This window comes from Heteronotia binoei, chromosome 8, assembly GCF_032191835.1.
Source record: "Heteronotia binoei isolate CCM8104 ecotype False Entrance Well chromosome 8, APGP_CSIRO_Hbin_v1, whole genome shotgun sequence".
Classification (NCBI taxonomy): domain Eukaryota; kingdom Metazoa; phylum Chordata; class Lepidosauria; order Squamata; family Gekkonidae; genus Heteronotia; species Heteronotia binoei.
Window position 1 is genome coordinate 105056863 of NC_083230.1, and position 12451 is coordinate 105069313.

Genomic DNA, 12451 nt, shown 5'->3' on the forward strand with positions numbered 1-12451 from the left:
TGTAGAGTCACCTTTTAGGTTGTTGGAAGAGGGTGTTTGCTATGACCAGCTTGTTTTCTTGACAAAACTCTATTAGCCTTTGCCCAGCTTCATTTTGTTCTCCAAGGTCAAACTTGTCAGTTGTTCCATTTACCTTTTGATTTCCTACTTTGGCATTCCAGTCCCCTGTGATGAGGACATCTTTTTTTGGTGTTAGTTATAGAAGGTGTTGTAGTTCTTCACAGAACTGGTCCACTTCAGCCTCTTCTGCGTCAGTGGTTGGGGCATAGACTTGGATTACTGTGATACTGAATGGTTTGCCTTGGATACAGTCCGAGATCATTCTGTCATTACTGCCTTCCACACTCTCTTGTTAACTATAAAGGGCATACCATTTCTTCTATGGGACTCTTGCCCACAATAATAGATGTAGTGATCCTCGGAGTTAAATTCGCCCATTCCTGTCCATTTTAGTTCACTGATTCACAAGATGTTGATGTTCAGTCTTGCCATCTCTTGTTTGACCACATCCAGTTTACCTTGATTCATAAATCTTACACTCCACGTTTCAATCAAGTATTGTTCTTTGCAGCATTGGACTTTCCTCAATTGCTACTCCCTGCCAAATATTTCTCTGGAGCACACCTCAAGGTCTGGCTTAATTTGAATATGGTCCCTCTGAAGCCACCAGCTGGGATTTTCTGGTTGTCCAGCTGGGATTACCTGATTCTGGCCTGTCTTTTTCCTGCTTTGACATACAGCAATTTCTGTGATGCCCTTTGGTTTTAAACACTCTGAACAGTTACCAAGCGCATGGCTACCTTTAAGCCAATATCATCCAACAATTAAGCAATTCTGTGCCCCTCTCTATAGTATCTTCATATTTTTTGTTTAGGAATTTCTGTTCATTCCAATAAAGGACAGGCATGATTATAATCAACTGCGCTATGCTGTTTTCCGCTCCCCAAATTTCCTTGGGCTAAAAGAGCAATGCATGTTAAGCTCTATTGTTTTGGCGTATTTGCCCTTGCACAACCAAAACCTTTGTGGTGGGCCCAGTGCAGCACAGTGGTCAGAATTTTGGACTAGCAGCTGGGAGAACCAATTCAGCTCCCATTCCACTGTGAAGCTCACTGGTTCATCTCAGGCCAGTTTCTCTTGAAGCCTAACCTACCTCACAGAGTTATTGTGAGGGTAAAACGGAGGAGAGAAGAACTGAGTGCTCTTCCCTGAGCTCTTTGGAGAAAGGGTGAGATAAGAGACAGAGATAGACAGAAGATACTGATTTTGCTGCAATGACATACAGCAATTTCTGTGATGCCCTTTGGTTTTAAATGACAGCTGCTGCAATGACAGTTCCCTCCTCCCCCCTCCGGGAATCAGTGGTTCCGTACCATCTTCCAGCTCTGCACCCGTGTCCCCATCCTCAATGGCTTCAGCAGGCTCGGTGCCCACTTCATCCTCGTAGTCATTCTCTTCACACAGTGCTGAAACACAGTTGAGGCACAGGTTTTAAAACAAAGGTTGTGCATGGAAAGAACAGATGATTCAAGTTCTCAGGCAAAACTGTAATCTAGTGGGACGTTCTTTCTTTCTTCTTCTTTTTAAATCTTAATGGCCTCTTTCTGAAAGACAGTCAGGCTAGAGAAACTGCAAAGTCACCTGTTCATTGTTGGACCGTACCACTTTAGACTGGAGGCAAAGGTTGTATCGTTGGAATGCAACCACCGTATTTAAAAAAAAAACAAAATCTCTGCATCTAGCAAGCTAACATGCCTGGGAAAATGCTAGATTCAAATTCTTCAAAGTATTCTGTGCCCAAATGAACAACCCCCCTCCAAAAAACCCCAACAACCCTTCAGGCAGGGAAGCAAGACTAGGGAAACCAAGGTTCAAATCCCTGCTTGCTATGAAATTTCCTGGACCAATCATTCTCTCTTCACCCAAACAACTAATATAGGGTTCTTGTGAGGATAATATGGAGGGGTGGTGGTGGAAGGACCATATACTGTATGCCACCCAAACTCCTTGGAGGACAGGTGAGATTAAAATGCACTAAACAAATAAGTGGTAAAATTTGCAAAGAGCTACTCAAACTGATTAACTTAGATGCCAGAAAACAGTCTCAGATTCTCGATTCAAATTAGCGATGATTTTATTTTACTTTTCTTTATGAAGTGCGGTTTTTAAAAAGGCTTCCTAGTGTTTTATCGCCTTCAACATCATATTAAAAATCTGTTGCTGCAGAAGTCGTCTTTGCCACCTTGAGCTAAGAGGAAAGGTAGGCATAAATATTTTAATAAATCAAAATGAATTCTATTGAATCCAATTGGTCCTGTACAGCTGTTTAGTCATTTCAAAAGACAGGTGGTCTCTGGCCAATGGTTTCCAGAAGATATCCAGATCAGGGCTTTTTTTGTAGCAAGAACTCCTTTGCATATTAGGCCACACACACCTGATGTAGCCAGTCCTCCTGGAGCTTACAATAGGCCCTGTACGAAGAGCCCTGTAAACTTTTGCAGGATTGGCTACATCAGGGGTGTGTGGCCTAATATGCAAAGGAGTTCCTGCTACAAAAAAAGCCCTGATCCAAACCAAGCATACAAGCAGTCAGAGGAAATGAACTTGTAGCATTTCAGGTAAAAAAACCGGCATCAAGTGCTAAAGCAGTGCAACATTTTGAAAGGTCCTCTAAAACAGGGAAATTCTGCCTTGGGCTGCTATGCAACTTTCCAGCAATACCCTGTAAAACGTACCACAAAGAACAAGACACCCAAATTCAGGGATGAGTTTAAGAGACGTGCAGTTTAGCAACACACTGGTGCAAAGATATATTCGGGGGTAGGGAAGAACAACAAAAATAACTTGCACCTATTCACATGTATTGTACAAGTAGGCATTTGCACATGTTATGCAGTTAAAGATGAAGGGCAAAGGACAAAAGCTGCCACAAGGAAACTTTGTGAGCTAGGAACGACTAGAACCAGAAGCCACCGGGGGAGGGTGTGTCAACATTTTGTCCTGGTGGGTCAGCAGCCGCAACTGGAGGAGGCGAGATGCAGCCATCTCGAAAGCTCAGCTGTCAGAAGCAATAAGGTTTAGAAAGGCACTGACTATGATTCATGCAAAACTCAGCTGTAGTTTAATGCCTACTCCTGTGCTATTCTACTGGGCAAACCCAATTCCATTTCGTAGCATGCAAGGGCTCTGTCCTCTTGCCTTGGAATAAAGGTGAGGATTCTGTAATGCCCCTGGTGGAGGGGCTCAGTTAACCAATGAGATCAGGGAGTGGTGTACATTTTCAGTGCAGTTTGTGAGAGCTACAGGTCATGCATTTTTCCCCTATGGCAAATTCCTTCAGAAGGACAAAGGAGTCAAGTTGCACCTTTAAGACCAACAAAGTGTTATTCAGAATGTAATAAAAGTTTGTTGGTCTTAAAAGTGCAACTTAACTGCCCACCTGGATCATCCTTCAGAAGGAATCATCTCCCTATCTGTCTAGTGGATGGCTTGCCAAAGGCAAGTGACAAGCTTAATCTCTCTCAGATGTTAAAACTGTAATATGCTTCAGATTGCTTTTTTATTCCACTTAACCACATCTGATTGGAGCATGTGTGGCCCTCTGAAGTACTGGTTTTGTAAGACCCAGGACTTCCCTTCCCCTTGGGTTGAGAGACTATTCCAGAATACCTCACAGCCCTCTGGACATTTAAATATGGTGCTTCCCATGTACAAACATGTGCCAGCAGTTGTACTATTTTTAAGAGGCTCCACACAGTTGCCTGGACCACACGCTGCTGCTGCCCACGGATAGTGCATGCAAGGAAGGACTCTGTGGTAAAATGCAGCAGCTGTGAACCGGAACATTCTCTGTTCCAATCTAAGCTAAGTAGGAGACTTCGGGCAAGCTGATACCCCTTAACCTCACCCTTATCTGCAATAGGGAGATAACGCTAATTACCTTTTCTGGATGAAATAGCTGAAATTATAAAACAGGTATGTTTCTGCCATCATTAAATATATTACCATCTTTAAAATTGTTGATATAGCACCCGTTATTGTTTCAAATGTTTTTACTGTGTCACTGTTCATATACCTGTTTAATTGGTTTTATGTAATAGTTTTATTGATACATAAGCCACCCTGGGTCTGCTTAGGCGGGGAGGGTGGGATATAAAGAAATGAAAAAAAATAAATACTCAGCTGTTTATAGAGCTGAACAGTGCGGGAACCTTTTTTTAATGTGTGGTACTGTAACACTGTGTGTGTGATGTTTAAAGAGGTCCTAATTGCCTAAGTCAGAAATGTAACACCCAGGGCTTTTTTGTAGCAGGAACTCATTTGCATATTAGGCCACACACTCCTGATGTAGCCAATCCTCCAGCAGCTTACAGGGCTCTTAGTACAGGGCCTGCTGTAAGCTCCAGTAGGACTGACTACATCAGGGAGGTGTGGCCTAATATGCAAAAAAAAGCCCTGGTAACACCTACTTTCTGTTCTCAAACATCTGCATCCCCTGAAAACAGTTTATGGGACATCCTTTTCCTTGGGTCCTGGTTAAGATGGAAATCCAATTCATGCAAGAATGGACCATCTCAGGGAGACATGCAGCCTGCTCCCTTCCCTCCTAACCCCCAATCCCTCCAGCATGCAATAGCGACAAAGGCACAGTTTGGTTGTTAAAAGGGGAGGCCAGCGGTTGAGACGCTAAAATGCGGACAAGGTGGCAGCGCCAGCAGTGGCGGGCGGGGTTACTTGTGAGCTGTAAAGAGGAACGTCACCAAAACTACCTCCTGGGACCGTTTGCAGCCACGCCTGCACCGCTTCGTGGCGTACGGAGGGTAGGTCGGATGCTGAATTAAAAAATAAAATGAAATAAAAAGGATGATAAATTTGAGAGCACGCAAATAAATATTTCAAAACAGAAACATCACGGAAGGAAATGTACAATACGCCAGAAGAGAGGAGGAACAAAGGGGGGAAAGGCAGGGGGAAGACCTGACATGAGAAGTTCCCAAAAAGGAACAAAGGAAACAAACCGGTGAAAAGATCAGACATTAGAGGGTCCTTAAAAAGAAGGGAAGAGAAAGGCAGATGACAGATTGAGCTTTTGGCACCATGTATCTGCTACTGCTGGCTGCCTTTACTACCCACCTGCAGTCAGCTGTTAAACCTCTGTCCATGCTCTGATGATGCAAACCTCTTTTGTCCTTTCCTCGCTTTATTCTGCTAAAGTAATCCATCATTGCCTCTTTCACTACTGCACCACTTGCCCCTTAACTGCTCAAACTGACTCCTTTATTCCCCTTCATCTACCCTGCACCTGTGTGAGATGCCACGCAGTCCCCAAGACTCAGCCCTCTTCCTCTCCCGGCCATCTCATCTGCTGCAGATTCTTCTTCCTTACTTCCCTGCATCTTCTATGCTGCCATTTCCTGTTCCATCTTACCCATCAGTTCCACTCTCCTCCAGCCCAAAAGGTCTTCCCTGGCCCACCACAGGCAATGCCCAATAAGTCTGATCAAAGCCAGTGTACAATTTACCTTGACTTAATGGGGTGTTTTACTCTTGCCTTGTCTCTACTAACCACGGCTTTTTTGTAGCAGAAACTCCTTTGCATATTAGGCCACACCCCCCCTGATGTAGCCAATCCTCCAAGAGCTCACAGTAGGCCATGTAGGAAGAACCCTGTAAGCTCTTGGGAGGACTGGCTACATCAGGGGGTGTGTGGCCTAATATGCAAAGGAGTTTCTGCTACAAAAAAGCCCTGCTCCTAATAGTGTAACATGAACAAGGCCAAACCTTACTCAATTAGATTAATTAATTAATCTGGAGATGGAAAAAAAGACCAACCCACAGCTTAGTAAAATCAAGAAGCTAAGAAGAAGAACTTCAAAGGATACAAACCAGAAAGAAACATAAACTAGAAAGCTAAACTCATGTCAAAGAGGCAAAACTTAAAAGAAACACCTACTCCCATACAAATCTACCTCCAACTCTGAGATTCCTCTGGGGAGGGAAGGGGGAGCACTGAGTCCAGGGATGTGTCTTTTCTGAGAAATAAAACTTCAGATGCTTAAGGCACGGCCTTCTTAGCTGTGGCAACCGACTTCAGATCAACCAAGCATGCTCACATTGGGGGAGGCTCAAGCTTGTTGTTTCCTTGTCTTCAAGAGGCTCACCATGAAGAAAGTCTATTGAAATGGGTGTTGAAAGGGGCAGGGACATGTATTTGTGAAGATATAGCTTGAGAATTGAAGGGCATGGCCAGAAGGATAGATTGCCCACATGAGACCCCCCACCCCCCAAAAAACCCCATCCTGGAATGGGCTAATTATGCAGAAGACCGTATTTAGGAATAGCATTTCATGACATCTGGGAAGTGCAGAGTTGTAGAGTGAACAGGTATCCTCTCTTACACCGACAATCACATATCTGACTTTAACATTTAAAACGGGTTCAATTCAAACAATTCAAGAATAGCAGCAGAACACATGTAGTTGTATGTGTTAGTCTTCTATTTAGCCAAGATGATTAGCAGGGCTTTTTTTTTGTAGCAGGAACTACTTTGCATATTAGGCCACACACCCCTTTGTAGGCAAAAGCTTACAGGCTCTTAGTACAGGGCCTACTATAAGCTCCAGGAGGATTGGCTACATCAGGGGTGTGTAGCCTAATATGCAAAGGAGTTCCTGCTACAAAAAAAGCTCTGAGGAGAAGACTAATGGGTCTCTGGACCCCAAAAGGATGGAGATTTTCTGTCAGGGAGGACCGATGGTATTATTTCCACTCATCCCCAAATGAGTACAAATTGCTCGTTGGATACCAGGAAAATGGCATCTCTCTTCACCTGAAGCAGCAAAGATTCTGGGATCGCCGGCAATAGAAGTCATTTATTATGCAGAGAAATTACTTTCTAGAAGGCCCCTCAGAATCATTAACTTGGACTGGCCTAGCTAGCATAAGCTCCAAAAGATGGTAAACTTGGGTATCTGATGGGCCCCCAATGCCCCAATCAGTCCACCACTCTTACTCTGTAAGAAGGTCAAAGGCAATTGCAAGAGAATTCACATGTCTGGATCAATGTTCCCTCTAAGCTGTGGAGTCTTGTGAGCAAAAATTCAACTCTGTGAGCTACTGGCATTAAAGTTGTGAGCTACTACATAACTTAGTTTGCTCTGGGGCCATTTTTCCTGAGCTGAGACAAAAGTGTGTGAGCTGGTGGCTAAAAAACTGAGCTAGCTCACACTCTCAGCTTAGAGGGAACATTGGTCTAGATCATTGCTTCCAGGCTAAGGAGACTGGAAGAATTCCCACAGCACCCAGCAACTTACATATGGGTGTTGTCGGTGAAGTCTGTCTTCTATTATATCTGACATACGAACACAAACACATGTTAGGATTGTGATCCTGGGCCTGTGATTTCTCACCACCCCTTGAAGTCAGAGTCGGAATTTTCAGGTTTGTTGTTGTTCCTAACCCACACCAGGATGACAGTGCCCAGCCTGAGAAGTTCTCAAATCCCAAAGCAGGTGATGTATGTGTGACGGACAGGAGCTGTCCTGTCCCTGAAGGGAAAAACAGCCACTCAGCTGAACCTAGAGTAATGCTACTGCTATATTCAACCACCTTTCAGAAGGAAGGAAGGAAGCTGGAGGGAAGCACAGAAGGAGATAATTTGGGTCTGCCTCAGTGAGAGGACAGGGATAATTTTAGGTCTGGCTCAACAAGAGAGCAGACGGTTAAGAAGACAGCTTCTGCCTAGTAGTGTGGCAGAGTGGTTTAGCTCCGCCTCTGGGAGATGACAGAATACCTGGTTGTTAGACCTGTCTCTGGTGATGAGCAGGCCTCATACCATTCAGTCTGACTCTTGGGAAAGAGCAAGGTGGTATGGGTTCTATCCTGTCCATGTGAGAGGTTCCAACCTAGTGGCTAGCCAGTAAAAGTCTGTTTGTACCTGAAAACACTGAAGAAAATTTAAAATTGCACTCTGAAGCCATGACTAGATTACATTTATGTGCCTCAGTCAGGTTTCTGACTACCTGGAGATCTGTGCTGCCGATCCATTCCTTGTAAGCAACCTGTAAATAAATAAAATCTTCTTCGCTGTTTATACACAAATCCTATCTCCGTGATCTCTGTATTCTACTTGCACACCACAGAATTTACCTCACAGCAGTGAACCCAAAGCCCACTCACTATCCCCAAAACATCTGGTAACTGAGGCCCATGGCGCAGAGTGGTAAGCTGCAGTACTGCAGTCCAAGCTCTGCTCATGACCTGAGTTTGATCATAGCAGAAGCTGGGTTCAGTAGGCAGCTCATGGTTGACTCAGCCTTCCATCCTTCCCAGGTCAGTAAAATGAGTACCCAGCTTGCTGGGGGTAAAGTGTAAATGACTGGGGAAGGCAATGGCAAACCACCCCATAAAAAGTCTGCCATGAAAACGTTGTGAAAGCAACGTTACCCCAGAGTCGGAAATGACTGGTGCTTGCACAGGGGACTACCTTTACCTTTTAACTGAGGGGAAGAGTCAGTTAAAACAAACCTGATTCCCCAAAACCACAGGAAGCTGTGTAGGTCCCCTCAGGTGGCAGAAAAGGCCTGTCACAGTCTGAAACTTGGAACATGTAGCAATATGCCTTGTCCAGAGACATGTTACTCCATACCAGAAGCATTCCTTACAGGTGCCTCTCTAAATTGATTTGTTTTCTTCTTAAACGGTAGAGGGAATGTCCTAATGTAAAATGAATTTTGCTTACAGCAATTGTGAAATCTTTGTCCTTAGTGAGTTTTTTCTCTCCCTTGCCCCCGCAACAAATCTTTTTATCATTTAAGTTAATTATTTTGCCTTCTGCCCTTACTGCGCACGTGTGTACAATCATTCTTTTTTCTGATATCCGAAGAAGCCATCATGTCCATATATATTGTAATTTCTTAGACGGAATACACTTGGCTCTATTGTTCTTTCCTCGTAATTCTCACATTCCTTTTAGATCCCTCTCCATTAAATCCTTTAAAATTACTGGCAACTTTCTTTGATTACAGCCTCCAGAACTGAGCAAAATAGTCTAAATGAATAAACAGCACCAAGTGGAAAACAGCAATCTGCTGTAGGCTCTTCAGAAGCAGATAAACATATGGAGCAGAGGTCCATCAGTGGCTATTAGCCATAGGTTAGTCATGGAACTCTCTGTCTGGGGTAGTGATGCTCTGTATTCTTGGTGCTGGGGGGGGGGCAACAGTGGGAGGGCTTCTAGTGTCCTGGCCCCACTGGTGGACCTCCTGATGGCGCCTGGTTTTTTGGCCACTGTGTGACACAGAGTGTTAGGGCCATTGGCCTGATCTAACATGGCTTCTCTTATGTTCTTTATCATTTTTGTTGATTATATTTCACCTATCAATCTAATCTATAATTCGTCCTTAGAAATTTCCCTTCCCATTCCATGTCCCCTTCTTTACATTGGCCTCTCTAAGATTTCTCCATTATAGCCACAGGTTCTTGGCACAACTAAAACCTTGTATGGAGGTTGACTGTGAGGTTAACCTTCCGTTATATCCAACATGTGAATAAAGCATACATCAGGATTGTGACCCTGGGGCTTGCGGCTTTCCCATTCTCTTACAAGCCTCAAGTTAAGCCTTCTCCAGAACAGACATCTTCCTAATCCTGCAATGACAGGATTTAACCAACCTCCTGAGGGGCAGAATCATCCCCAGCTCTGACACTGTTACAAATACAGAGTATGAGGAAGGATGAGGAGGCCTGGAAGCGTCCTCCTCTTTCCCTTCTCTCCTGCAACACTCTGAGCCAAGACACACCTTCTGTTGTTGAAGATGGTAGAAGAAATCATCAAGGTAATTCCCGGTAGGACGGAGTGCAGGCATACCATAACAGGTCACAGTTCACAACTAGTATTCCTGTTCTTAAATCCCCTCCTGATACAAAGGACAGTGCCAAAAAGCTGCCGAAATGAGTTAAGATTAACGCATAAGCACGTAAGGAAGTTTCTTTATACTTCTTGATCCAATCACCGGTCCATTGATCCTGGTATTGTCTTATTCTGTGTGGCAGCAGCTTTCAGGGTCCTGTTCTAAACCTTGTTATATGCAAAACAAAGGAAAGCTATGCATTGAAACCTGGACTTCCTGTGTGCACGGAATGTGCCCTACCACTTTGCTAGGGACTACCCCTAAGGATGGCTGTGCTTGTTCAGTTCTAAGCAAAGAGGAATCGGCAGCTTTTACACCAGCTTGGGATCCAGGCTGCAGCAAATAAATAATTATTGGGCCATTAAATAATTGTTTCTAGGGGTTTTTTTGTAGCAGGAACTCCTTTGCCTATTAGGCCACACTACAAGATGTAGCCAATCCTCCAAGAGCTTACAGTTGGCCCTGTAAGTTCTTGGAAGATTGGCTACAGCAGGGGTGTGTAGTCTAATATGTAAAGGAGTTCCTGCTACAAAAAAAGCTCAGATTGTTTCTTTGAAAAGCCAACTACAATTCCTTTCATAAGCATGGAAAAGCAGGACTAGACCAAGGGTTTATAGGCAAGCCCGACATTCTGAGCTCTCATTCTGTTCTAGCGGCAGTAGCTTATGAGAAATCACAGCAATTGCATTTTTATATAAAAGAGGGCATCAAAACTGCAAATGGAACCAGAGAAACAAGCCAGGAAAATCCTCTTTTGTTGGTCTGACATAATCTGAAATCCAGCAACCTTTTAAAAACAACATTCACTCTCACATTGGAAGAAGATTTGGCCTTCCTGGAGATTAAAATGATAGGGAACAAATATGCCAGTGATGAAAGGGAGTCAACACAGGTGAGGAGGGGAAGGTTTACCTCTGGAGGTGGAGGATTTAGAGGTAGGGCCCAGTTTTTCCTCCTCCTCTTTCTGACGGATGTGTGTCCAGTGCACATCTGCCAAGATCTCCAGGGGATCAACCGGATTTACTATCTGTTGCAGCCTCAGGTTTCCAGCTATCAGACAAGGGCAGATCATGTTGATGGAGTGGCAAAGGCGGACAGGGGAGGGACAGAGAAGGAAGAAGAAAAGGAGCACACACCGTGGGAATGGAAATGCAGGGAAAGGGAGGAAAGAAAAGAATGGAAGTTACTTGCTGAGACCAGCTGGCAAGAGAAGACAGGTTAAAGTTCAGCACCATGCATGTGTAGGTTTTCTTCCACATTCGCCTTTTTTTTTTTGCTCATGGGATCCCAGGTTTCAGATCGACTCCATGCCAAAATGCTTGCAAAATGCTCACAACAAATACTGTGGCTAAATTCTCCTGCTGAACAACCCTAGGCAACTGATGGACACTCTGCAAGGAATGGCAGGTCACCATGAAGGTAAACAGTAACCTGTACCTTTTAGCATCCTTTTATGAATATCAACAAGAAATGCACACTTTGTCAACCAAGGATGTAATAAAATAAATATATCATAGAAGCTGCTTCTTGTTCTTTCTCTGCTCTTTCAAACAGCAACAATGGGTATCCATTCGGTGTGCTACTGCTGCTGTTGATTTCCGCAACATTACTTTAACTACTGTATTTATATCATGTTTTATTGAATGTTGTTAGCCGCCCTGAGCCTGCCTAGGCGGGGAGGGCGGGATATAAATAAAATTAATAATAATAATAATAATAATTCTGTATGTCACCAAGTGCCAAAGTGAAGCACAAGAACAAAGCAGTAGACAAGTTGCAGCTTTAAGTCCAACTAAGTTTTATTCCGAATGTAAGCTTTCGTATGCTCTAAGCAGACTTCATCAGACAGTCCTAAATATAGAGAAAGTGGGCAGTGAGCTGGCCAGACTGAGCTCTGCAACTGCAACAACTTGTACCAACATGCGTATATTGCCCACATATGTTTCTAAAGAACTGTTTGCGCCGCACTGCTCAAATTTCAGATTTGAGGCCAGAAGCATTTCCTTTTTTCCGGTGATCTTTGAAAGCATCGTCCGGCAATGTAAGTTTCAGACACTACTTTCGGAGAAGAAAATACATTTGAAAGGGAGAAAAGAAGCCACTTAAAGTGGTGGGGCGGGGGGGCAGGGAAAGTAAATCAATTGTTCTTCTCCCTTTTTGTTAGTATGAAGGTTAAGTCAACACAACGTTGTGATGTAAAATGGAACTGCTGAAAGAAACCATCGATTTAGAAAAGTGAGTGATAAAAACCTGGCTCCCCGGCCAAGACGCATGCTCCTAAGTGCCCTTGATGCAAGTCCTGGGGTTAAGCGGAGTTAGTGTTCACACCAATTCACACAGCCTTTGGAGTTAGAAAGCGGAGTTATAAACCAGAAAGGACAGAGAGAGCGAGAGAGAGAGTGGAAGGGAAATGCATAGAAACTTAGCAAGACCCCCCCCCCCTAAGAGCAGGGCTCGCTTGATCATCAGAAATTGTACTTCCTTGTTTGGCAGAATATAACACACACCTCACCAAGTCCAAGTTTCACTTGGCCAGTTCA

The 12451-nt window shown here is 44.0% G+C and overlaps 1 protein-coding gene across 2 annotated transcripts in view; it reads right to left on the reverse strand.

Annotated features, from left to right (window-relative positions):
• MICAL3 (microtubule associated monooxygenase, calponin and LIM domain containing 3) overlaps positions 1–12451 on the reverse strand; it is a 172517-nt gene that overhangs the window by 56811 nt on the left and 103255 nt on the right. The window contains exons 28-30 of one of the 2 annotated variants that reach the window (XM_060245796.1): positions 10824–10961; positions 4770–4832; positions 1374–1466 (exon numbers count right to left, since the gene is read on the reverse strand). In XM_060245796.1, coding sequence (XP_060101779.1) covers positions 1374–1466; positions 4770–4832; positions 10824–10961 — 294 coding nt within the window. The remainder of the gene's footprint in view (positions 1–1373; positions 1467–4769; positions 4833–10823; positions 10962–12451) is intronic. The other variant, XM_060245797.1, reaches the window with a different exon arrangement.